The sequence below is a fragment of the Molothrus aeneus genome, chromosome 2 (genome assembly GCF_037042795.1).
Source record: "Molothrus aeneus isolate 106 chromosome 2, BPBGC_Maene_1.0, whole genome shotgun sequence".
NCBI classification, from domain to species: domain Eukaryota; kingdom Metazoa; phylum Chordata; class Aves; order Passeriformes; family Icteridae; genus Molothrus; species Molothrus aeneus.
Genome location: NC_089647.1, coordinates 4,008,472 through 4,036,441, shown reverse-complemented (window position 1 = coordinate 4,036,441; position 27,970 = coordinate 4,008,472). Strand labels below are relative to the sequence as shown.

Sequence of the window (27,970 nt, the reverse complement as noted above, 5' to 3'; positions counted from 1 at the left end):
TTTCTGCATTTGTGCAGCTCTTCTAGCAGTTACTGGAATAAGCACTGTACATGTAATTTTCCTTGGAGAAAATGGTATTGGCTGCAGGCAAGAACAAAAGATCAGCAGAGACTTAAGTATGGGGTTTTTTTAATATCAAATCTTCCAGGCTTGCTTAAACAGCATTATACTTCTCATTGAGAATTTCTGGTTCAGCAGGAACAACAGCAATACCTCTACAGGCTACTTTATTATTAAATACAAAAGTTCAGAAGCTGTTTCTAAATAATTGACAACAATGATTAGTAGACAAGCCAAACCAGGCATCTAATAGAGGTCTAGCTTAGAACTTCTTTGATAAACCCTTTGCTGCATGTAATTGATATTTAGATCCCAGATTTCTTTTTCTCCTATACAGTAATTATATTAGTGTCATTAATAATGGCTGCTGCAAGGTCCTTAGGTTCTTTCCTGCAAGGCAAAAATTATATCCGGTCAGAGAGTCTGGTAATTAGTCACTCTCATTTTCAACAGTTCTAAAACCTATTTTTTTTTTCTCTTTTTAGAATCTGAGGCTTTTACATATTTTCCCTTGGGAAACTGGGTTAATAACAGCAGAACAGAAAAACTGAGAAGCTTGTTTAACACCACTTACTATGCTAAAATAAGCTAGGAGATTTCATTTTAATGATTATATCCCAAAGCACATTTGTAGTGATTATTTTTTAAAAACATTCAGCAGACATGGTTCGTTGCCCAGGAGCTACAAAGGGCTGAGAATGCCTGAGGTGCTGCTCAGAGCCCTGGTGCCTCCCTATGACATGCTATGAACAAACACTAAGTGCTGCCTAAAACTACTGTCCAAAAACTCTTGTACATCCCAAATACTAAGCACTCTTGTTTTGATGAGAATTGTTCAAAATGTAATGAAAATGTATTATTGCATGAGTCCTACGTTTCTTGATTCCAGTCATATCAGAAACATTTTACTTGCAGGCAGTAGATTGCTACTTATGCCTTAAATGATTTGAATAATTTGAAAAATATAAGAAAACTGTCCATTAAAAAAAATATTAGCATGAAGTTAAGAATTCCCCAGTTATCCTTTGAAGCAAGCAGCTTTTTATACTGTTTATACTCAATAAATGGCCAGATACCTGAAGTGCTCCAGCTGCTTATCCCTGTTGTTGTCACTCTGTACCTGTTCCCCAATCCCATCATGATATTGACTTTAAAATTTAGCAACAGGGATAGCAACAATGAAGAAACATGCCCAGAAGAAAGAACCAGCACATGCCAAGAACCCAGCCACACCAGCACCAAACAAACCCCTCTGGCCATGGATAATGTCACACAGCCCCCAGGCTCCCTTCAGCCTCATGCCACTGGGAGCTGCTGCATACATTATTCTTCAGGATATAAAAATCTACCATAATAGAAAAACCTGAACCAAAAAAGTAACAGCTGGTGCTTAAAGGAAACAGGGGAGTTGTAACAGCCGTGTCTGAATGGAGAGGTTTGGCTGTTTAAGTACTAGGGAGGTTGAGGGTCAATGAACTTCACACATGCCATGCAGACCTCACAGAAAGGTAGAGAAATTTACAAGATAAATGGCTGATTTTACTGCACATTTCAAAATTCCACCCAGAAATTCTGAGGACTGAATGTGATCTACATGAGGTGGCTTCTTATGAGAAATGTCCTTATTTTATCTACTGAGAACATGTTTGGCTCCTGTTCACTGAGGCTGATTCCAGCCCATACTCAAGCAGGGTCAGGTTAATTAATGTGAGATCATAATGCAGTATCTCCTTGGCTGGAGAAGACACAGAGGAACATCTGGTGCCCTCTAAACAAGGATGAGTCTCATGGTGTTTATAATTTTCCATATTAATTCTTATAAAAATAATTCTGTCATTCAAAACATTATGCACTGAGTGTCTTAAATTTTCTCATTATTCCTATCATGCAATTTACCTAAAAGTCTGTCACTCAAATTCAGGATGTCTCATTTTAATTCATATTAATGATTACTCAAAGAAATAGCAGTCTTTGGTTTAATATTAGATTTTAAGACTGCACATCATTTCTTATATAAGTTAAGTGAAGACAGCTGTAGACTGATACAAAAATTAACAAGGTCATGCTGCTTTCTAATTCTTTAAATCTGGTACTTTCCTCTATCATCTCTCTGCCTCATCAGCTCTTCATCTCTTCTCAAATCTCATTGGAAAACTAATTTCCCCCTTGCCTCTACTGCTCAGTTATTTTCTCACTTCTATTTATTAATTCCATTCTAAATAATACTAGGATGAAGGAGAAGTAATATCTGATGTCCTACATATCCTGTCCACTCACTGTCTTAGGGAAGTGGGTTAATTTTTTTATGTGAAAATTGCCTGTGAGCTGCAAATTGAATCTCCCAACAAAATGAAGTACTTTGGCAAAGGGATTTGGCTTTAAATTTCATCAAAAGACGGGAAAGCAAAGAAATATGAGTCCTCTCCTCCAAATCCTGATTCTAAAGATATTCTCTGCTTTCTCTATTTAGAGATTTCACTGCAATGCCTCAGGTTACTGCTTGGGTACATTCCATTAAAATCCCTTCTCTACAGACAGGCTTCCTTAGCTAATTATATGTTATCTTGTGTGTAACAGGAAATGTAATCCAGCTGCTGTGCTTGGGCCACGTGGGAGAACAAATAACAACTTAATACAGTTGCTGATACGTGCACAGCTTGGTATGCCTAATACAGGTCTTAGGAAGCATTAGTTTTTGATGATTAACTTTCTGGGTTTGGATGGAAAGGGGAGGAATAAGTGTTTTCCAGTTCAGCTGCACAACTTGGAGTGCAGCTGGTGAGGTTTATATCCACTGTGTGCAGTGTTCCCTTTCCCATGAGGGAATTCCTGCAGAAGGAGGAATTGTCATTACAAGGCTCTAACAAGGCCCCACTCCTTCATCTGCATCAAACATGAAACCCTTTTAATGAGAGGTAAAGAGATTATGATGCCCTAGAATCTTGCAAATAGTGCAAGCTTTGGTCAGTGTCTGAGTTACAGCTTAAAGTATAAAAGAAAAATTAATTGCAATTAGCAGTGGCAATGAGATTATATTAACAAGTTTGATTTTTAAAGGGAAAGACATTATGGCACATGAGAGCTTTTTCTTTTAGAAACAGTGTTTGTGGATGATATCAAGGGATCATAGCATATAGTGGACAGAGTACAGAATAGGGCAGACACCCTGTACCAACAGAGATAATTTGTAATGTGTAGTATCTCAAGGCCCCAAAGAAGGTCTATGAAGAAATGCTTCTATGAGCATGTCTTAGATCTCCAAGGCCAAACATTGAGCTGATCTTCTGTGTGTTGCTGTAAAAACTGACTTACTATGCAAGGCACAGATTTCAGAATGATTCATAATCTACCTGAAATCAGGTATTTCAACTACCAAGCCTCAACAAGGCAATTATTTCAGGATCATGATGTTCTCCCCCTGGTTATATCACACAAATATTCAAACAGTTGAAAACCCTTTCTCTTTGCTGTGACAGAACTTGGAGAAACTTGGACTGAAAGTCAAGGAATTTTTGTTCTCCCAGGACAAATCAGCTCTCTAATTATGTCCTAGGTCAGATTTTGTTTACTGCATTTTTGGCTGAAAGGATGCAGAAAAAAATGACCTCTTGTCAGACAACCACATAAAAATGTACCAGTGCACTCCTAAATAAGAAACTACAAATCTGTACTACTGGTTCACAATGAAATTTTGTTATTGGCCCAAGATTTTCATTTTTAGAGACAATATTTTCTGAAGTTCTGAATGTTTTACAGCAATTCCCTGGAGAAATGAAGGTCATATAGGAAAAGGTACTTTAAAGCAGTAAAATTATTGAACTGCTTTATTGTACTTTGAAATTTATGTATGATTCCCTATTTGTAACTTACTGAGACCTCTGGGTAACTCTGCTTCTCTACTTTATTTCTTTTTAACTTGGTAGTCTTTATCAGAAGAATATTTTTCACAGAGAGGACTTGATCTTCTGATATTTCTCTGAGTAATTTGTATTTTACAAGAGTATAAATTCAAGTTTCTTGCATAATTGGCAGAATGTAGCCTCCTTGTGCTGCTTCTGGAAATGAATGGATAGATGCATCTTTATATTCCATGCTCATCATCATTAATTTGTCTTTCTTATGAAATTGTTGGAAACTACCCCATTTTGTGGAGTCCTTACAGTTTATTGGGCAGCTATTTGATTTCTGAAGTTTACATATCTTCCAGGAAACTCTGGGAGCCCATGACAAGATACAACTTCCATTTGTGAGCCACAGAATTCCTACTGGTGATAATTAAAAGCAGGCTGCTCCCCTAATGTGCTCGCCAATGATGTCCTCACAATTTTTCAAATGTCAACAAGGAAACTTAAAAGAAATAGCAGTAATAATTGTAAAAGTTTAGAATATTGCATAAATCTACAGAGCTTCAAGAAGTTAAGAAACTGATATAATCAGCTGAATTTGAGGGACTGAGTGGTTGTATTTGATGAAGACATTTCATTTCTTATATTGTTTATCAGAACAAAACTTTTCTTTATTAAATGCAGACGACAGCCAGAAAGGGATAAAGATGGACTGCAAAAGTTGTTCCATTTTTCTACCTAGTGTGTTTATTAGTAGCTGAGTCTACTGTTTTCTGCCTTTTTCTTGACTCCCTAAGATATTAATAAAATTTCTGACCTTTTCAAATGTAACACATTCTTCAACTTTACCTGCATTTTTTTACTCTCTGTTAGAGGGATGTCTGTGATAAATTCATACTAGATCCAGTAGAAAATTATTTCACTCTTATCATATTTTCTGTGAGCATGCAACAACATCCCTATTTTGTCACTTCTGCTGAGAACAGGAATGCTGATATTCCCCTGTTTCAGAGTTCCTGGGAAGGCTGAGAGATCAGTGTCACTGGCTACATCTAGCCTTTTCATAACACAAACTGTGCTTTTCAATATACAGAGCTCTACAGTGAAGAAGAAAAAACGAATTGAAACATAAAATTAATTGTGCATATAAATATTTTCTGGCTTTGAGGTAGGAACCATCCCTTTTTCTTTCTCAATATAAAATTTCATTTGCATTTGGCTACTACACTTAGCCAGTTTTGTAATGTATGCTTCTTGATTTAAATATGATTAAAGCAAGATTTAAATATTAAAGTGCCATGAAATAACATTTTCCAATTTAATGCCGTAAATAAGCAGACTGACTTGCAGTACTGGATTATTCATCTCTCTGATCTAGAACCTGGTCTCCAAGAGTGATCTTGCAAATTACACCTGGGCTACAGCACTGGAAGGTGCCAGCAGGGCATTTTATCTCTCCTGACCTCAGAGGAAAGAGTTTATAGAGAGAAGATGCTCCTTATATATTTTAAAATGTGGACACAGAAAATGGTTCTCTTTTTTCTCATAAAAACAGATAAGAGTGGTTTAAACTGTGTCTAGCAAAGGGTCTTAAAGCCTGTGCATGTAGTCTTGCTGCACAATGGTCAAGGCTAAGGAGTAAGTAGACCTCCAAGAAAAATTATTTGCCTTGTCATTCAGCACTGACTGGTCTTGGCACATAATCCATTGAGAAAGGATTTTATTAAATACATATCTACAATTTATAATTTAACATCCATACCAATGGCTACAGAACTGTTGGAACTGTTCCTATTCGACTGAATAAAATCTCACAATTTGTTGTGTTTAATTCACCTCTTTAATATCAATGCAGAAAAGAAGTTCAAGTTATAATGGGGCTTGCTATGATAATGGATCAGAACCTGAAGGGCTTCCATTAGAGTGGTAAAATAGGGTTCTTGCTTTGGCTTACCAAATATTCTAAGCAATCTGCCTCCTTCTAGCTGTCCTATTTAAATTGTTTGGATTTTTTTTCCCAGTTTACACTTTCTTCTGCATCATTAAAGCTGCACAATCTCAATAGAGAAGTGCAGTCAAGGAATAAAATTCTCAGATATTTACAGAGCCTTATATTCCTAATACTTTCTTCCATGAGTTGTTTTGTTCTGTTCTTTGTGATCTTCATACACATCAGTTCCACTGTGACTTCACATGGGGGCAGGAAAACACAAGAACTGATTTAGCAAGGAACTGTTTAAGGTACAGACACCAAAAATTTCCTGTCTGTGTCTTCAGGATTGAAGGCACTGGTCAACACAGAATTTTTTACTGGTACCAGGTCCTGTAGCAACTGGAAATGACCAAGTATGTTTTGTGCTCATGGAGAAGGAGGCTTCAAATTATGCTTTTCCAATACATGCTGTGTGTGCACCTTTTACCTTTACTTGTAGTGCATGTTGTAGCTCTCTTCTGTGTGAAATTGCCTAATTTTGACAGAGCACTAGAAATCCAACAGTTTCTCGTGTAAGCTTTTGTAACCCTCTAAACAATGCTGGTGCACTTATCCTTTAAGCATATATTATTGCTTTATTTAGCAATAATAATTAAATAAATACATCTTTTGCCTCAAAATGAAATCATGTTCCCATTCACTTTAATTCTGTTGTGTCAGTGTCACTGTAATGTGAAGTTTGTAATGTAGTTACTATGAGAGGAGTAAATGTACAATCTGCTTACTGCTCTAGTCAATTCTAGTGTGAAACAAGACAGTCATTAACAAGTTAGAAGCAAAACAACAAAAACTCAGCACAAAATAAAATGTCTGGCATTCACACACAGCATTGTAGGTGGGGTCAAGTGAAAAGATTTAAAAAATACTATTAAGAATACAAAACACATTGCTCTTTAGGATCTGAGTGGGGGTGATGCTGTAAGTGAGACCTACTTTCTCATAGTACTTGATCTCGTAGTCCAGAATTGCTCCATTGGGAAAGTCCGGCTCTTGCCAGGAGAGGGCAATGCTGTTTTGGGAAGCCCAGTCCTTCCTTACCATACCTATCAAGGTGGGTGCTGAAAGGGAAAAGGATAACTAAGGGTTAAAGACGAAGCACACGGTTTATCCTTCCAAACTCCTGTCTGAGGATACCAACCCGAGGCAACTTGGAGTGACCTCCAGACAGAAAAGCATGACAGATGGCAATTCTCAGGGAAACCATATAACCTGGAATTAATGTCTCAAGTACATGCTGGTAACTCCTCTGCCGAAGTGCAGAGCAGCTTCTGGAAAATGGCTCTGTGCAAAAATACAGAAATAATGCCTGGGCTGGGCCCTACCCTGCCCCAACCAGGCAGCACTGCTGGCTCCAGGGACACAGTGTCCAGAGCAGATCACGTTGCAGAGGCAGCAAATTCTACATGCAGGTTAATCTTCATTAAATGTTATGATTCAAGTGTTTAGGATGCACATTCAGTTTACTCTCTGGGGTAAAATAAAGTGACACAGCTCAAAACAGATGCAATGAATCCCTTTTCCGGCAAGCCCTTTGTGACGTGTCTCTGTGCATCAAGACTCAGCTCCTTCAGGAGCCCCTGGAAGGGGTTGGGGCATGGCCAAACTGGGGGAAAAAAGCAGCTTCTGGAAGGGGCCAAACATGCATGGATGCACCCAGGAGCCAAATTATCTCACTCTGGGGCTAACCAAATTTAAGAACCATTTTTTTTTGCCTTTTTGGAAAAGAAGGTGTGTGGCATTAACATTTTCTGAAAAATCCCTTCGCCCACAGTTTTTCTCCTGGGAAGCTGAGAAGCCTCCAAGAAAAAGAAAAACAATTCTCATCTCATTTGCTTCTCCTGCTGTGTTTTGCTCCTTTGGAATGTGTTTGGAGATTGTTTACCCACAGGTGATTGTTTCATTGGATTCTGCTGTGAGTTGTTTTCACTCATTGGCCAATCATTGCCAAGCTGTGTCGGGACTCTTGAGAGAGCCGCAAGTTTTCTTTATTATCTTTTTAGCATTCTGTAAGTATCCTTTCTGGATTCTTTAGTATAGTTTAGTTTAGCATTCTTTAATACAATATAGATCATAAAATAATAAATTAGCCTTCTGAGAACATGGAGTCAGATTCATCTTCCCTTCCTTCATCAGCGCACCCCACAAATACAATAAAGGTGCATGGTTATCTATGCAATGATTTCAAATGGTGCAAAGATTGTGTTCTAGAAAACAATCTTTGCTTGTTTTATTAATCTAATAATAAAGTATCTAAAAATATTCTCCAGACTCTTAGATGGTTTTAATAGTATTGATGTGCAGCTTTCCCAAATGTTACAGCAAACACAGTCATATTATTCAACAGTCCTGAACACAACTAAGATCAACAATCCAGCTACCATAAGTAGTTCACAGATTTCATTGTTTGTCTTTCCACTAAAATATATTAGTTTATTACACACCCTCTCCCATTCATCTATCTTCTGAATCTTAACTTTTTCTAAGTTTCCATGGAGTTTTCTCCTAAATATAACACATTTTTTATGACTTCTGGTTTTATCTTTTGAACAAAACAATCTCCCTACGAAAATGAAAACAGAATCTTATTCTAGTCACAAAATTTCATGCCTTAGTGTTCTTTCCTGTAAACATTTCAGGAGGTTTAAGAAATGAAAACAATAAATTCTAGAATGCAAACAAACACTGAAGAAAACAAAACCGTGTGTTTGTCTTTGAAAAAAGGGAAACTCTACATAGAGATATGTGTATTTTTCTCTGTGGTAATGCATTTATCTGAGACAGAAAATTAACTTCCATCCAGTCTTACCTTTGGGTAACTATTCTGTGGGATAATAGTTCTGTCCTCTCTGATCTGAAAAAAATCCCCAACTCAACACCTAATATCAGAAAAAAAACCCCTACCAAAGTGTAAGAGCTGACATAGGAAACTTCTGCACCTTTGCCACTTTAACCACAGGTCTGATGCAAGGGTCTCAGAGAGAAAAAAAAAATCCTGCCATGCAGAATAAAGGATTAACTTGGTTTTCAGGAAGTCCTTAAACAGCATAATGCAAATAACTGATTAGAATAAAACACAAACTAATAAATAAAAAGTATTCACAGGATTTGAACCAAAATGTTATCCCTTGGCAGGTATAACTACTCCCTTAGCCAAAATGAAATTTTTACTCTTGAAACTGAGGGTGAAGTTGAGCTCTCATAATATCTCTCTGGGGTACAATCAACTTCTCCAAGCAAGATACAAAGTCATGTCTGTTAAAAGGAAAGCAGGAGCTAGCAAACATGGATTTGTAATTGCTAAACACTGATCAAGGGCCTAGGAAGGCACTGCTCACATAAATAGTTTTACTATTTGTTATTTTAAGTCATTCAATGGCATTGAGCTGTGATTTACAGGTGGGTCTGAGGGAGCTATAGCAACCTGTCAGATACATCTGGTACCCCCTGTGTGCCTGCTTAGAGGTGATGAGCATCAGCACACTGCAGCTTCATCCCACAGCATCTGGGAGCTCATTGTTCAGACAACGCAACCCTTGCAAAATTATTAAGACTGGTGACAGAAAACACCCAGGTTAAGCTGTAGATAAAATTATATTCTTGGCTCTTTTAGGCTTATAAAATATACACTGCTGATATAACATGTCTTCAAATTATAGTCTCAACTTTACAAGTTTTTCATATGTACTGCATGATGGGGATTTTTCTTTGTGTTCTAACTTCCAAATTTATACAGCAATTCATGCATGTTTTCAGCCTGAGCTCAACACAGTAATTCTTCCATTTGATGAAGTGCATTTCAAAAATACAGTCATGGTGCACTGGAAGATCCTCTCAAAACTTCAGTATATGAAATAATCCCAGTTGTTTTCCTGGGAAAGAACTCAGTCTGAAATTAACATAACAAAATTACTTTAGATCTCCCCTTAACCACCTGTGCTTGACCTGCACTTGAAACCAACAAGCCCATACAGCAAGGCTCACATCACACCTGTGGCACTGTGCCAGCAATGAATCCTCAAAATCCAAATGCAGAGATGTGAACATAAAGCTGTGAATATGAGAAGTGTATTTGTGTTTGTATAAAGTAAAAAAAAAAAAAAAAAGAAAACAAAAGAAAACAAAAAAGAAAACGAGTGTGGTTTTTAACAAAAAGGCACAGAAGAATCACCATTGACCATTTCCTGTATGTGCAGAAGGATGATCCTGTTTTTGGAAGATAGGATTCCAGTCAGAAATTTATTATAGGAAGAAACAGACAAATAAAACCAAGTTATTAAAAGCACAGCTAGCTGAGTTTCTATTTCTTTTGTTGTGAAGTGCTACTAAAGAGCACTCATTTCTGTGGAGAAATTTCAGCTCCTTATAACTGTTGCTCACCAGAGCAGAAGTCAATTAGACCTTAGAGATTCTATCCACTTATTGTTAAAGCTCTTTTTAACCAGAAGATTGTAAGATAGGTAAATCCTATTTTCCCATTCCTAAAGGCTGCTCTGATGTCCCTATGATGAATCAATGGGAAGTTCTTTTAATTAGTTGTTTCAAATCCAGTAGCTGCAGGAGAACTCTAATATGATTACCCAATGAAACCATTTGAAAAAAAGAAATGCTTAGAAGAGCAGCATGGTTTTAATCACTTTAAGGGCAGCATTTTCTTGCCATTGGTCCTAGGCTGAAGGGTGGTTTCTGGCTCTTGAGCTCAGCACTGATCTGTGTTTTGTACAGAGGATTCTTTGCACCATCTGTTACATCTTCTACACTGTTATAAATTTCTTCAATTAAAATGAGTCATCTACAATGTGGTGAGCTCCTCATTTAATTTAGTCCCACAAGCTTCTTGGTCTTTTCAAATTTTTATTGAATAATGGAAGTGCATTCTTTCATTCAGAGTAAGCTGATTTTATTCTAAATTTCTTTGGCTTCTCTTTTTCAGAATCCTTTTTTCCTCATGTGATACATACAGGAGAGAAAATGTGTATATTAAACAATGACTGGATCTAAGTGTCTTTTCCCTAAAAATTTCTTTTTCTGAGGCTGACTTCCATTATCCATAACTGTCTGATTTCAAAATAGGTGATCTTCATTCCTTTGGACACCATCCTCATGAGAAGGCTGTGGGTGTCAGTATGTAAAATATCGGGGGTCTCAATATGTAAAATAATGCCTTTTGGGATCATGTGTTTAATTCAGTTTGTTTTTTCTATATCTCTGCCATTAGCAACAATTACACAACTTGCAAATTAAATGTTATTCTTTCCTTGAGACCTCTGCCTGCTTCAAGGTACAGGAGAGATTACACTTACCAAAATATAGGGCTTTGCCACCTGTTTTCTGAGCAGGGGTTTCCCTTCAGAGGAGGGAATCCACCTCTCTCCCTGCCTCTTCCTCCTCTCTTATCTCAGTCACTTCTCAACTGCAGTTATGGGAAAATACTGACTAAATTCTACTCAAAGCCCTTGCTTCTCTTTTAAAACTCCTTAATCCCTCCTAGGTTCACCCTACAGAGGAGGAAACCTGCTTTAACATCCTGCAGGGAGCTTGCATTCTTCCTGTTGGGGAACAAGTTCTTTCAATAAGAGAAGGGCAGTTGAGGATGGAAGAGATATCAATGCTGCAATGACTACTTTACATTGACTGTCTTGGATCAGAAAACAAATGAAAACTGTTTTCTTGGTCATGAAAAGGAAAGGGCTTCTTCAAGCTTCAATTTCATGTTAACGGCACAAATTAAATCAACAGTAAACTATGCCTAACACTATAGAACTTACAGTTATCTAATAATTTCAAGGCCATTAAACAAAAATTTTAGGGAATCAATGAAACAAAATAGAGACGTTTCAAGGTCCAAATCTGAAGAGTTCTTCCAGATGGTAAAAATACTCTTTGCACTTTTTTTATACCAGAAAATGCTATTATAATTTCATAGTGTTTCACCAGCCTACGTTCTGTAACTATATTACAATTCCTATACTATTGGACAAAGAGTATGATTTTATATTATAAATACCAATAAAAAGAGCACTGAGATTTCATTCACAGTACCACATCTGAAAAAAAAAAAAGACATTATTTGAGGGCACAGTAAGAAAAATATAAGAAAAATACTGCCTATACTTCTGATTCTAGAAAGACTACAAGAAAGGCAATAAGCTGCTTATTATCTCTTAGAGAAGACATTTTACTCCAGTAACAGAACTGGAATGAAACAACATTTCCTGATCAGTGATAGTGCCTCCAGTGCTTTACCCATTTAAGCTATTTGCCAAGGATTTTCCAGGGAAGAGGCCTGAAGCCTTGATCCTGCCTTACTAATGCCATGTGTGAAGCATATGATCAGTCATCTGAAGGAGGTGGTTGTGCTGTCTATCATTCAGAGCAGTCTTCACTCCTGCAGTATGGTTATTAATCCTCCAGCAGAGATGCAGTTCATCCTTTCTTTCTTTTGTGTGTGTTTGTTCATCTTTCTGTTGCTATCTTTGTAGGATAAGGGAAGAAAGAGTATCTTATGAACAAGGGATGTGATAGGGATCCAGGAGACCTCTGTTTATATTCTTTTCTGGTTGTGCTCCAGAGATTTTCTTTAATCTTTTGACTGAGCTATCTTAACATACAATGTGAATGTCAGTAAGTTCCTTTATTTGCAATACGTGAACACTTTCCTGTTAGGAGTGTGAGTGTGTGAATATAAAAGACTAAAACCTAAGCAAATGCTGACACGGGAAAGAAACCACTGAAATATGAACAGAAATTAAACTTTTATTAAAAAAAATCCCCAGTTTATAACCCACCTCTGTATATTAAAGATGTTCACATGGATGAAACATCTTCAGGTTTATAGTGAATTCAGCAAGAATTTGTTTTCTTACCATACAAGCTTGCTTTCAATTAGTACAGTGACTAGATAAGATAGTTGATTCTTCCCATAATAGTCTCTTATCTTCCTAATCATTTCAGTAGTAATTCACAGTTACAATGCTTGGAGGGGATACTATTAGTGACACTAACCTTGGAGTTCAAAGTTGAGTATGGTGTTTCCCTGACAAAGCATTACAGCTTGCAAATTAACAAGTTTGGGTTTTAAAAAAGTAATTTTTGCTTCATTTTCTTACACTAGTTCCCTAAAGGTTTGCACTCAAAAGACAGCAGAGCAGTGTGTTTCTTTTGAAGCACTTCATTTACTGAAAATAGGCCTCCAGCAAGTTATAATTATCATCTCTCCCTCCATCTTAAAATCTTTCCCCTTGCAGATCTCCTTTGCTTGCTCAGAAATGGTGGATGGAAGCCAAGTGAACCCAATACCCTTGTCAAAAACTGGATTCTGCTTACAGTGTTGTGGGCTAAAGGTCATGATAGACACAACCCCAGATTTCCTCCAGAGTAAATGTAGATTCAACATGGCTTTTTTTTTTTTTTGTGATCCATAATGCAATTCTTTCTTTCTTCCTTGCTGCTTAAGTTCTCTTTCATCTATTGTTGATCTTATGTAAAGAGACAGTAATTATTCATCCACACGATTTTGCAACACTACAGATTTACTTTTGCTTGCAGAACGTGCTGCCATTCTCCATTTTTCGAGCTTCAGACAGAAGCATTCCTAAATCTTTACTTCTTACAGGACCTACTCAGCTTCTACTACTTCAAAGTGGATTTTAGTAGAAGCTACTTAAAACAACAGTACAAAATAAAGCCTTCTCAGCTGTCAGACTGTGTGGCTGTTCTGCTCTCTCTGACAACATGTATGTGCAAAGCCTCAAAGGTAAAAATTATTGTGAAATATTTGACACAATTTATAGCACAATGAATGATTTAAAATATCTTAGTTACAGGTTTTTTTAAAAAATTGTATCCCTTAAAAGATCACACAAATCCTTTACCTAAATGTATGTTTTAAGGAGTTTCTTTATATGCTCTTAATGTCTAAAACAAGAGGCATAAATTCAGTTCAAAAAAGCACAGAGGGAGGTTGTGAGTCTAGGAATCAGATGCAAACAAAAAACATTTGCAAAACTAAACCAGGTTGCCTGTCACATAAATGGAAATAATGTCAAATCAACAGGTCTGTGATTACTGGGGAAAAAAAGGCCCTTCTCCTTATTGACTTCTTCTGGGCATGTTGTTCTGGATTAAAAACCAGGGAAGGGTGCAAGAGGCCACTCCAGGCAAGTCCATTCTCTTCCTATCACTCTTTATGATGATTATAAACCCTGCTGTGGTACCTAGAGGAGAAGTAACAGAACATTATGTCCCTAACCAGCATATTTTCTGCTTTCACAACCTCAAATGTTCTGTGTTGTGCTGCTCACTGTTCCTCCTGAATCAGACATTGTGGTGAGCCACTGACTGTCGGCTGGTGGCACGTTTGAAATTGGTGTGTGTGCTTTCCTGGGCTACTATTCCTGACACACAGGAGTCCTCTAAAAAAGAAGGCAGAGTGGCTTATGGGGTTTCCTTTTTAAGGAAAACTGTGTTATAAAAGAAGGAGGCAGGAGAAATTGGTTTATCAGCAGATTCAGATTGCTACTATAATGATGTTAATCAGCATGAAGAAAGATGTGTTCCAGCCCATGTGTTATATAAGTTAAAAATATCATTCTAGCACTGCTAGGTGCCCTGTGATGTGGGGACAACCTGTGGTGACACATTTCTTCAGAGAACTTTGTTTCCAGCCTCCTGATGTAACTTGGGTATTGCTATAAATTGATTGGCAACACAACTTGAGGTTAAGAAGGCGTCGTTCATTGCGGCGAGGTGTCATTACGGAAACAGAGCTGTAACTAAGTCTCATTCAGCAACAGCCCCTCCAGGGTCAACTGCAACCAAATTGCTCTGCAGAACTTCCTGCTGCTAAATTGATCTCAGAAGCTGGAAAATGAAATAAGCAGGTTAAAAAGCACTAGGAAATCTGCCATCTTTTCACTCCATTAATTGCCGCTCGTCCTGCGATGTAACAAAGGCAAACATAAAATGTACACTCATTTCAGCAAATCTTTCCTGCTCTTGTTTATATCCAAATATGAGGGTAGATCAGATTGCAAGTAATTTTCTGTCAAACTGTACTTTACAGGTCTGAAAGAGGTTTTTCTTTTAGCAAGAATATCATGAATATTTTATGTGAACATCTTCTGTGAACCTTCTGTAAAAGCTGTGTTTGTTGGCATGTGCAGAGAATGTCAGAGCTACTGTACTTCAATATTTTGAGTGAATGTGTGCAAGTGCATAGAGACACATCCAATACTGACTTCAAATGTACATCTTCAAAAGATTTTCCCAAAAATGTTGATTTTAACAAAGCATTCCATAAACCACAACAATGCTAAATTAATATGTCCTTATAAATTAATTCCCAGAATGATGTTACAAACAAAATTATGTAACTTATTATATACTTCACAAATGCTAAAAATATTCCAAAGGTTTAATCTAGATCTGTTTCACTGAGGATCAAATATCTTTTAAATCTTTGATGTGGAAACCTATGCACAAAAAAGCAGACCCTTTTAAACTCTGGCATACAGACAAGAAACACTTCTAGGAGGCCAGGAAATCAATGGTTTGTACTTGATGCACACGAATCACTGAAAAGCACTGCTGTTGTCAAATGTAGCTTAGGTGTTCAATTTCTAGGCAAGTAGGGTAGAATCTGATTTGACTCAAGTAAGATAAAAACTGGGGATTAGTTTTGGCAAGTTGCCTTAAGTCCCTCAGTAGTCAGGAGATGAGATGCTGAACCTGCTTTGTGTGCTGGTAGATCAAATGTTTTAGCCACAGTATTTAACACATGCATCACTACCATCAGCACAGAAGTTCATTGCAAAATCAGTCATGGATCTTCTCTAAAGGTGACCTCTACAGCAATGCAGGAGTAATTTTAGATATGTCAAGATCCTAAATAAATTTCTACTATTTTCTTTTTTTTAGTTCGGTGTATCTATACAATACTTCTACGTGAAAGTAGCATGTTTAAGCTACCAAAAAAAAGTGGACAAAAGGCACATGCTCTGCAATGAAAGATCATTTATGTGTTCTTTTAGTTAGCTCATTGGGGATGTTTACACACCTCTGAGTCTGAGGGCAGGCTCTCAAGGAGATGGATAGAAGCAATGACACCTGAAGGTATCAGGGCAAATCCACGCTAAAAGCAACAAGCTGCTGGCCTTTAACTTCTGTAATGTCTAAAACCTGAGCTTCAGAAGAGGCCAGTGCCTCTTTCTGGTCTACAGTACTCATATTCTGAAAACACGTCACACTAATATTAAATGCACTTGAAAAATAAATGCCTTTTCTTGTATGTTTTCCTCTTTCAAGAAGATTGAGCTGCTTTTATTCACAAAAGCAAAACTCCGCAGAGTTGAAAAACCGCTGGAATCTAAAGAGTTTTCATCTTTCTGACAAATTAAAACAGGAAGAAAGAAGTGTAGAAAGTAGATCAGATGATAGGCAGTAAAATATATTTCCAAGAGAGGTTTGTGGAAGGCTGGTAATTATGGAATAACCTTTCAAAAGGGAAGCCTCTTCAACTATTTGCTGCTAGTTAGCTCATGCCCTGCAGCGTGTGGTTTAATACTTATTACACATATCCATGCTCATGGAGAGGCAATCTCCTGACAAAGACTCATGTGAGAAGGAAACCTGAGCATCCACACCTCCAGGTCAGTACATCATTTAGCTTAAGGAGCCTGCCTTTTCTTTCTGAGAAATTAACTATCCAAGGAATGCCCTCCTAGCAAGAGACTCTGAATTGTCAGAAATCTTCCATTATGCCCCTTTGGTATTTCTGTCATTTTTCTTGATACTTAATGAGTTTTTTGTGTTCTTGAACATTCTGTGTGCTGAACTCTGCCCTTGGAGATTTTTTCCCAGATCTATTTTTCATCTGTAGTAGTACAACAAATGTGCTTCCTACAGCAAAAAAGAAAAGGAAGGTTTGAGGTGGAAAGCTGAGCAGTCCTGTCCTACACCATGTCTTGTCCAAAGGATGAAGTCTAGGGGACTTACTGACACATGCAGAGTTTGCACTGGTTGTTTTTTAAAAAGGACCATAAAAATTCTGTTGCATCCAAAAAGTTAGGGAGTTGACAGACACTGAAGCAAGAAAAAGAGAAAACATTCCTTATCAACTAAGATGCTACTGAATGCTGCTGGGAATTGGAAGACCACATATGGAGAAGCATTATTTGACACTTTCCTATCTTCTTCCATCAGTGCACCCCATAGCGTATTGTCAGAGAAAAAAAAAACGGACTAGATGAGCCTTCTGAAATTCAGATACACTACCTGGTTACAAAGCTTTCTGTTTAGCTCAGTCCAAAGCTAGCTGGCTACATACAGCTTCCTTCTGGAACAAGCTTTCATCTATCCCCAAAGAGCCTTCTGCACTGCAGAAATTTTACAGAGAGAAAACACCCTGCTCTTGGAGCTCTGGGAGTTGCTTGTAAGAACTAATGGCTCATATCCACACAGTACATTAGTGACATGCAGCTGAGTGCTTTGGGGTCTAACTTTCAAGTGCCTGATCCTCAGAATGATATTCAGAGTTAAATTGTGTTCTGTGTTCACTTTGCTCCTTAACACTGTCAAAACCAGAAGAAATCAGAGCATGCACAAAATTGGAGCTTGACAATTTAGACAACTTTGAGTTTGACAGCTCAGGTTAAACACCAAGGTTAGGCACTGGAATTGCACTACTGCAATATTGTTACATTGGAAAAACCCACAAAATAATGATCTCAGTAGCAAAAGTTTGCTCAGCCTCTTTTATTTTTATCATGAAGAAAATCTTCCTACCTCCTTAGATATTCTAAGTAATTCTCTTTGTCCAATATCATATTTTGATGTGTGATTCAACTGTGAGTCTGTAGTTTGGAAGGTCTGAGAAATCAGTGTGTCCACACAGGATATTTAAAGATTTTGGCACACAAACAAAACCAAACAGTAGGACCTGCTAACTCAGACCCATGTCTCAGTATTTGGCAATGATCTCTGTTTCTGTGACCTTCATCTTAAAATTTCTACAGCAATCATCTCAAATCCCTGTGTACCCAAACATATGGTGAAACCTGGGCAAGAAAAACCCCACCAAAAAAACAGCAGCAAAGGAAATCTTTGATAGAGGAAAAAAAAAAATTCCTCCACATATGCAGCAATTCCTTGAATGCCATCTAGAGGACACTAACTTCCCATGGCTATGAATGGGTCCTGACACAGTCAAATGTGTCAGTTCTGGATCTTCTAGCTCTTTATCTGTACTGTTCAGAAAATAAGGGTTAGTAAAATCTGGTCAAAAAGGAAGTTTAAAAATACCAACAAAATAAATAATACAGGATAGCTTTGTAATAGCTTCTAAAAATACTATTCTGCTTGCACAGATTAATTCTGTGCCAATAAATTTGTGGAAAATAATTACTGGAAACAAAAGGACTATTTGTAACTTTTTGTTCTAAAATATACTGGTTATCATTTTGATGGTCCTGCATCAATATAATGAATTTGCTGAGCCATCATGCTAACTCTGCAATAACTCAGAATTTTCCATATTTCATTAGTGATCATGATCACAAAGTATTTGTAGTGTTGACTTAACTACTCATGACATGGTTGGTCGGATATATTGTGATTGTGTTTGCAACTGCTTATGTTATGCAAGGTGATCTTCCCCTGAAATGTCCTTCCAAAATATTCCACATTAACTGAATGCTTAAAGTTTTGAGGAAGAAAGGCTATACTGATAACTAATTCATTGGCTCTGGCTGACAAGATCTCTTCAAACTCTTTGAACTCTTTGAGTTTGTCAGTGTTTGTTTCAGTCTCCACTTGCTGGTCAGGTCCCATTAAATTTACACCATCTACTCTCAGTTACTTTAAGCATCTAATTCCATGGCAACACCTAAAGTTAGGAGCATCAGAATGTAGCAATTCTATTTCTTCTGAAGTCTGTAAGATGGCACATCTTAAAAATATTATTACCTCAGCCTGTCTGGTCCATGCTCTGCATCTCTCCTCAGCGCCTACACTGGAAAGACACTGAGTTCTCTTTCCTCAGCCAGTGAAATGTGTTACCTTCAATCTACACTCACAGAACCACCTTAATGGCTTTGTTTTTAAGATAACAATCACTCTAACCCTACTCCATTCTATAAACATTCATATCACCAAGAAAAATATTTTAAATTGTGTATTAAACACTTCATAATGCAGTCATTTGCATCTGAACCTCCCATCAGGTATAATCCTGCTATATTGCCAAGTCCAAAGACGCTGTTTGCTTCCTTTTAAAATAGGCAGAAATACAAGCATGGAGCCTCAGATTCTGATATAATAATAATAATAATAATCACCTGACATTTCACTAAATCCTGAGTATAAAATATAAAACAGCTGAGAGGGAGACATTTATTAGCACTCTCGAGTAATTGGAACTAGCAAGGAAGACAATAGCTGACATATTTCAATGCTTACACATGTTGATTAAATAATTAAGAAAATTTCACCTGTTTAAGAATGATTTCTAGAAGGTTTATGATTCAGAATAATAATTTGTAAGACACAGTTGTTATGATAAATACATAATTGAAATATTCAGGTATAATAATTCTATTTCAAGGGTCATATGTAGACTGTTTTCAGTGTCTGAAAAATATGTCCATATTCTACATGTGCTTTTTGTTTACAGTGGACCAAGTCTACCAAGACCCTTTTGCTGTAGATTTTGCTTGTACTGTGCTGTTTGAGATGCTCTAGAATGATCTGCTTAGATGAAACAGTCTGCTAAACTTAATCAGGGTAGTAAAAAGGGAGGACTATGGAGAAATGTGGAGGGGCTTCATGAGATCAGCTGACTGGATAATAAAATGGCAGATGAAATTCAGAGGAGAGAAATGCACACAGGAAAAGAACCCCTAATTTCATAAGCAAAATGAGCTGTGAGCTGACCATTTCCACCCAGGAACAAGATTTTTGAGTTCTAATAAATAGATCTATGAAAATGCTAGCTCTGTGCTCCAATGTAATAAAAAAAAAGATTAAATGAAATGTTAGGGATTACAAAGGAAAAGAAAAGCCATCAGACTTTCATACTGAGACAGCATATGTGCACATTTGAAACACATTTTGAATACTGCGTGTAATTTTGGTTTGTCATCTCAAAAATGGTATGTTAGAACAGGGAATATCTACAGTAATTAGTAAATTAAAGTTGTGGAATGTCTTGCACACAGCTAATTCAAGAAAAGAAGTGGGCTCTGGAAAGGAGGATGCAATGAAAGGTTGAAGCAGGAATGACACAAGGAACACAAGGTGTGATCACTTCTTGCAGCACAAAAGCTGAACATGGCAAGTAAAGTCAAAAGGATGTGATTCTTAATAAAATGTGAAATTAATCTTTGGAATTCCTTGCCAAGGGATGCAGTAGATTTCACAAATTACATATTTACATATTTAGTAATAAATTGTTAATCTTTACTGGGAAGGAATTTCTCCCCAAAATGAATGTAAGAGGAGAGCAGGTTTGCTGCCTGTTTTGATGAAGAGTCTTAGCCCTTTTTTTTTTGTTTTGGGTTTTTTTCTCGTATGTAAGCATGGTAGTGGTAGTGAGAAGCCTGGAGTCTTCTCAATGAATCTGCTGCACATCCATGGAGAAACTGCTTGCATCTTGCATTGGATCTGGCACCTCTGCTGTATCTCAAACTCACTGCCGTCATTCATCACCGAGTCCACCTGCATGTATTCTTTATGAGGAGAGCAACAGTTTATCACAAACTGGGAAGTGCTGACCATGCCTGAAGTCTGAGGAGTGAAATACACAAGTAAACCTAAAATGCAGAGCACTCCCACAAGATCCTATGGACAACACACCAAGGAATTCTTCAGCTCATTTGGAGGCTGAGGCACTGGGTGCTACCCTCACAGTCAGGCAGTTTCCCAAACCCTGCACATCTGCTCTTTGGACAGCCAGCCAGTCTTCCAGAAGGGAATCTGCCAGGCAGACAGGCCAGAGAAACGTGGGAATTTCTTAACAACAGGTACATGCATTTGGCTGACTCTGGGGGAGACAGATTTTGTGTCTTTGGCCTGGGGCTGACTCATGAGAGGACAAACTCCTCTGGGATGGTCAGGAATGGGAAGAATCCTCTCAGCACCATTTGTTATCCATGCACTGGGTCTGAAGATGAGCAAAGGCTGCAGGATATGCACTGAGTGAAGAGAAATGCAGGAGCAAAGACACTTTGAGACATCAGGCCCGCTGCAGCAGCAAAAGAAGAAAAGAGCCTGTTCAGGGAAGCACTGCACTGAAACTTACTGGAATATCTACAGGGAGTTAGTGGTACCAAAAATGGGGTAAGCTAAAATATTAGTCCATCTGTGAGTGGATTATCCAAGAGACATCTGCATTGCCTGTGGATTTTTATAACCACATGAAGTAGGTGCTGAAATTCACACACCACTGGATTGATCTTTTTTCATAAGCCTCAGAGTGGCTGAGACATTAATTTCTTTAAAGTATGAGCTTTATTCCTTAACACGAATTTCTTAGTTTAAGAACTCAAGCACTGTCTTAAGTATCATCACCATCAAAATAGCAACCATTTAATTCAGTAAAGATAGAAATGGATGGGAAAACTCATGTGCAGAGATTTATTACTTCATAAAGTTTGCATAGCACATTTAGTCTGGATGTAATTCATAGAGCCTTGGATGTTCACTGCTTATATCCTGCAGTACATAAAATAAGGAATATCTACTCCCCTTCCACAGGTCAAAAAATAATAAGCACACTTTGGCTACTGATCAAACTGAACATATGTAGAGATTGAAGCTGTCCCATCTGTGTGCTGGCAGCAGAAGGGCTGAGGCATGTTGTGTCTGAATCAGAGATGTGAGCTGAGTCCTGCCCTGCCTGTGCCCTGCAAGCCCCCCACAGCCCCTTCAGCTGCAGGTGGAGGAGCATCTGCAGGCTCAGGGACCAGGGTGGCACTTGAGGCTGTCAGTCACATCCTGATGGACATGTCACTGCCTACGGACATTGGTCTGCTGTGCCCACACCAGTCCAATGGATCACCAACACAGGAACTGGCTTTTTATCTAAACTGTCCAGGAAGAAATGCTCTGCAGGGATTGTTTTTAAGTCTGCCTGGCATGTGAACTTCAATATGCATAAAACCAGGGAGTTTCTGGGAGGCTTTACAATGCATTACATTTTCTGTCATTGTGTCTACATATGTATTCACTACAAACTGGTTTTACAAAGGAGAGATGCCTCAGCATGTGAAAAACCAAACCAAAACACCCCTTCTTTTCCCACATTTTCTACTCATGATTATGCTGTTATCATGCAATGAAAAATAAGGAAAGACACAAACTTCTTTGGAAGTTTCAACTGAGTTTTCTTCTCCAGTGGCAAGAAACAACAGTATGAATACAGAGATATGCCAGATGGCTTCAGTCAGGTTTTACTAATTTACTGAAAAGGTTTTAGGCAGAGAACATGTATATTCTGAATTTGAAGTACACTGCATACTTGCGAAAGTCTGTATGCATTACTTAGGAGGTGCGAAGAAATCACAGTGATGCAAGAAAAAAACACAAGATGAAAAACAGACTTCCCAAGAAAAATATCAAACCCTACATATTTTTAGAGACAGCATTTTTTTGTCCATGTTAAGAATGTATTTTCACTTCAGTTTGCAGCACCACAGTAGGTTTTTTTTCAGCTTTTTCTTTCATTTTTATAAGTAATTTTGTATTAGAAGCATATCTATCCCTAACAATTATGGTAACTCAGTTACTCCTTCAAACATATTTTTCTGTGAATTATTTTTGTTTAGAATAAAATAAAGCAGTTAGAGATCAGGATCTGTTATTATCATCTAGTTATTGCACTAGACACTTTTTACTTGAATAAATGAATATAAATCTGAGTGGTTATTTATCTCAGTGTTTTCATCCACAGTACACAACTGTATGGCTTAGCCTTGTGAGTAAACATATGCTACTTGGGACCAACAGGGTGAGCAACCAAAGGAAATACAACTGATTTAGACATAAAACTCTAGTTATTTTTCTTTCCACATGGCTTATTTCTGCTCTTAGTGCATGCTGTTTTAAGAAGGCAAGCTGTCAAAGTGGTCAGTAAACACAGAGAAAACATTTCTGTACTTTGGTTCCCTACTTAGAAGTCATCCTGCTTCCCTTTCTGTATTATCACTGAAGAGAAGGGTGTTTTCCCAGCCAGAGAAAATCCTGGCAGAAAATAAAGATTATTTATATTCTAATAATCCATTTCAGTATTTGTGCAAATAGAATGCAAAGGTCACATAATTCAGTCCATAACTCTGAACGCTTTCATTTGGGAATGCCTGGGGTGTTTCATTTTGAGTTTTTATTCAAGTACATCATGACTTTGTTCCTTTAGCTGATTTCCTATGTGCACCATTCCTCTTCTAGCTGTAACTAGATCCTTGTTGTAACTAGATCTTTTTTTAGGCAACTGATCCTTGGGACATCAGGCCATCGTGATGGATGTGAGAAACTGCCTCAAGGAGACAGAAGAAGATGGTGACATGAGCAAATTACAGCTCTGATCACAGCCAAACTTTAGTTTCCAAATTTTTGTTTCTGAAAGCAAAACCTTTCCAATGAAAGCATACTTTGCACAATGAAAATGATAATTATGAAGGAAAAAAAATTCAACCAATTGGTATATATTTACATCTCTAAGCTTTTTGATTTCTCCCTCTAGCATATACTTACATATTTAGATGTTAAAATGACAAAAAATTTGGATGCTAGTAAGCACATCGGTTCATCCTGGATCACACAGGACTCTTGGGGAGACACAGGCAGAGTACATTTTTTAAAGGAACTAAAAACTCTGGTCAAAATGATGCACTAAAATCTTACAGAATTTATACACCACAATGATCAGGTGAATGCAAATTAATCCGAGAACTCCATGGGCTGGCTTCACCACAAGCATGGCAAATGAGACATTGAAGGAGAGAGGGGAATTTTCAACATCAGACCAGGCTAAGAATCATATTCCTGAGACAGAGTGAATCTAGTCTTGCACAATTTACAACGTGGTAAAAGCTCTTAAGATATGACAGATGGGAAAAGTGTACATCTGAATTCCTAGTCAATGAAATCATAAAGAGATAGGACTGTTACCAGGCTAAAGTCTCAGATTTACTGCATTTGGAAACACGGGAGTGTAGACAAGATAAATACTGGAGATGACACTGGCAGCCAATAAAAGTACTTCAAAGTGCTCGATTATGATCCATTATTTATGATCTAACATGAAAACTGTGGGTAGGAGGGAAAGGTCCCTGTCTCAAAGGCTTCAGTATGAGAGATGAGAGATGAAGGATTAAAAACAGAAGGGGACGTAAGAGATGATTTCCTAAATGAGGACATAAATTGTGTTTTCCTGTCACTTCTAGCAGGCTGCCCCAATGTCTGGAATATACAACAAATTTAGTAAAATTGCTTGAAATTATCTGAGAGCATTTGTGTCCTAAATAATGCATAAGCAGTGCTGGTTACTGTTGGAATAATTTTGGACTGACTCACCTTCAGAAATATTAAAGTGCCTGTGTGCAGTCAGCTTTCTCTAAAACTACCTATAGAAAGAAATGCATATGATCTTTAAATTGTTTCAGAGCAGCTCACACAATTATATTAAGATTTCTAAGACTGCTGTTACAAAAGTGGACAATTTATCCTAGCAGCCATTCTTTTGAAAGATGAAATAGATCTTTTATTTGTACTTAAAATCTCCATGTTCTCCTACCACAATGAAGAAAATTATATGGACACAAAAATTTTGGTTTTATGCTTTGAGCAAATATCAAGAACAAAAAAACCCATCCCGTAACAGCTTCAAATTTAGCAAACCACATTAAAACACACTAAAGGACAAGATAATTTAAATGAAATTTTAATACAGTTCTTCACTGTACATTGTATTCAGCACAAATATTTCACTCAATTGCATTTGTTTACTCACTGATCCAGAAAAGGATGTCTCAATGTGTAAAGGCAAATGCAATAAAGCAACTCTTGTTACACAGCAGAATCTGGCCTTCACACAATCACAACGACCTACTTCACATTTTAAAAATTCTGAGCACAGATGCTAAGCAGTATTTGTCTCATCAAAATGCTGAAAATAATCCTAAACTGAATCTTTAAAGATATTAACAATAACTTGGGAACCATCAGCATCCATTCCTTCCATCTCTCTTCAGGAATAACTAAAAGCAGTGTATTTTCTAAATATTGTAGTGTGAAAAACTGGAACGAGTGTTTCTCCCCTATAATTAAAAGTAGAACCAAAACCTGTCAACCACATTCTTACCTTGCTATCATTATCTTGACGTTCCTGACATTGACAGGACTGTCTCTGCCGTCAAAATGGAAACGTGCATGAGCATTTTTGTTCATGTTTTGTATTGCCTAGGATTGGGTGTTGAGGGTAGGGAGGGAAAGGGCAGTTTGTTCTTCATGTCCTAGCCCAGGTGGCCTCTCAGCAGCATGCTGGCTCAAGCAGGCATTCCAACCTCAAATCGTTTTGTGAGTGCTTCTGTGCATGCTGAACAAAGCCTGCCATCCTCTCCAGCTCCATCACCCAGCATCTTTCAATCAACAAATTGCACTTTGGCATGAACAAAAGGTTTAGGATGGACTTCTGCCACCCTCCCAGTCCCAAGCTAAAAGGCTGTGAACATATGCAGAGATTGTGCTGCTCATTTTTAGGGCTTTATGATGGCACATTTAATTGCAATAAAAGTGCAATTGATGGAAAGTGAGTTACAGATTGAACAGGCAGTACAGCAGCTGTACAAGGTCATTCAACAAGGACTACTCATTACTTCAAATTACCACCCATGAGGAGAATCTACAGAATATGCCAGGATGGAGCTCTTTCTCTGACACCTCATCTTTCAGTTTCATCCCAAAGGCCATCTTTGTTTTCTTTACGGATAGCATTTCCCAATTAGAACCTGCTGCCTTAAGTTACAATGACTCAATTGCCATCTCTAATGCAATTCACTCACGTGAGGCTGCTCCTGCTGCTCCCATTCATTCTGAGAAAGGTGATTGCTACAAATAGCACACAACAGTTTGTCTCTTCACAGACCTGTGTTTCTGCCCCATTTGATAGAGTGATGAAAGACAGATGCCTTGTTTAGTTTTAAATCACATTTGCATTCGATTTTCATTTATCTTTTACTTTCATAGCTCCTCATTGAACTACAGCCTGACAATATTTGTCAAGAAAAAAATATCCCATACCTTGCTTAACAGTTTATAGGATTTGGCAGCATTGGAGCTTTTTCTTGATTATGTTTCCTGTCATTCACAGAGACAAGTATTAGATGGAGACAGTTAAGTGGAGCACAACTTTGCTCATTCTTCTGGGAATCAGCAATATTTTACTGGAGGTAGTTCATGATCTTTTTTATTGACTGCCGCCTCCCAAAGAGCCAACATCAGAACCTTCACACTTTTCAAGTGATTTCCCAGTGATCTGGAAGGGAAGTATTGCCCTGCCTATAGAGAAGGCATGGGTGAGATGGAGTTAACAAGGTATTCATTAAGGAATGCTCATTTCAAGACCTCTTCAAATTTCATTTAATAGAAAGTCAGATTTCCTATCCAAAGAGTCCCTGCTTAAAGGAAAAGAAAATGCCAGCAATTAGCTCAGCTTTCTGCAAGACTGCCTTGCACCATGGCCCTGTCTCACTGAACTCTTACAGGGAGGAAGGGCCACATGTCCTCCTGTCACCTCTTCAGAGGATACTTTTCTGACACCTTCATCCCTCCCTTCCAAATTCTAGGCCTCTTTGCATGAAAAGTTACTGTCAATAGTTTTAAAAAAATATTAACTATAAATACATATATAAAAATAAAAATATTAACTACATTTTACTGTATTGGTAAAGAAATATCTCAGAAAATAGGTACATTAGAGTCCTTCATCTTGTCTTTTTGGGCTGGGATTTGGTGTAGAGTTGCTGATAAAAGAATAGAATAAATATGATATTTACATATAGGAAAACTATGACTCCATATCACCTTCAATCTACAGCCTCAAAACTGCTAATTCAAAAAAATGCCATGCAATAAAAAAGATAAAGCTGAACTGGAGATCAGTAGCAATGTTGTTATTTGCAAGCACTATCAGCAGAGAATATCAACCTTTTTGTCAGGAATACATCAAGAAAATTGATTCAAGTCACTCTAGTTTGAAATATTGTCCAATAGCTTTTAAACACGCTCATTAATTGTCCTGGAAAATACAAAAAAAAAAAAGAAAAAAAAAGAAATACAGAGCTTTTAACTTCAAAATGCAAAAAAAAATAAAGTAAGAAAATTATTTACTGGGCACATTTAATAAGGTAACTGATAACCCTTATTCTGAATGGCTGCAGAACACCCAGAACAGAGTAAATGCCTCTTGTTCATTCTCTTGCTCATTTTCTTGTCTTCCTGTTTCTCCCAGATCTGCCAGAAAATATATTTATTTATGAGTGGTCACCTATAAATCTAATGATAAGAATTGCTTCTTATAACCTAAAGTGCTGAGATAACATGTTTGTTTAACAAACTATTTTTATCGGTGTGCTGTGCACATCCCTGTGCTGCCCCACCTTTACTAAATTCAAGTGCTACTGAGCCTTCAGGAGTATCAATCAGTCAGCAGAGACACTCACTGGAGGTTTTATTGTTTTTTCAAATGGCAAATAGTGCCACATACTGCACAGCTGTCACAACTGATAAGAGCTCCTCAATGCTGGACAAATCCAGCCTTATTCTGTTTTTCTACCCTCATTCTCTGTCATTGTTTATCTCTTTCTTGCAACACCTAGTTTTTGTAGTTGACAAATACAACTTCTAATATTCATGTTTTTCTGAAAAATGTTAATTTCACAGTGCAAAAGTACTTCTTGTTCTCCTCCCCATAAATCCAACCTGCAATAATTTCAAAAGGCATCTGCTCCTGTGGCTCTCACAGCAGTACCACGGTTTTTGGGTTGTAAGAAGCACTCTGCTCAAGAGATGGCTAGAAACAGTG

General features: G+C 37.6%; 1 protein-coding gene across 3 annotated transcripts in view; it reads right to left on the bottom strand.

Annotated features, from left to right (window-relative positions):
• Positions 1-27,970, bottom strand: part of EPHA6 (EPH receptor A6) — a 372,264-nt gene that overhangs the window by 118,433 nt on the left and 225,861 nt on the right. For all 3 annotated transcript variants that reach the window (XM_066571876.1, XM_066571877.1, XM_066571878.1), the window contains exon 6: positions 6,832-6,956. In XM_066571876.1, coding sequence (XP_066427973.1) covers positions 6,832-6,956 — 125 coding nt within the window. The remainder of the gene's footprint in view (positions 1-6,831; positions 6,957-27,970) is intronic.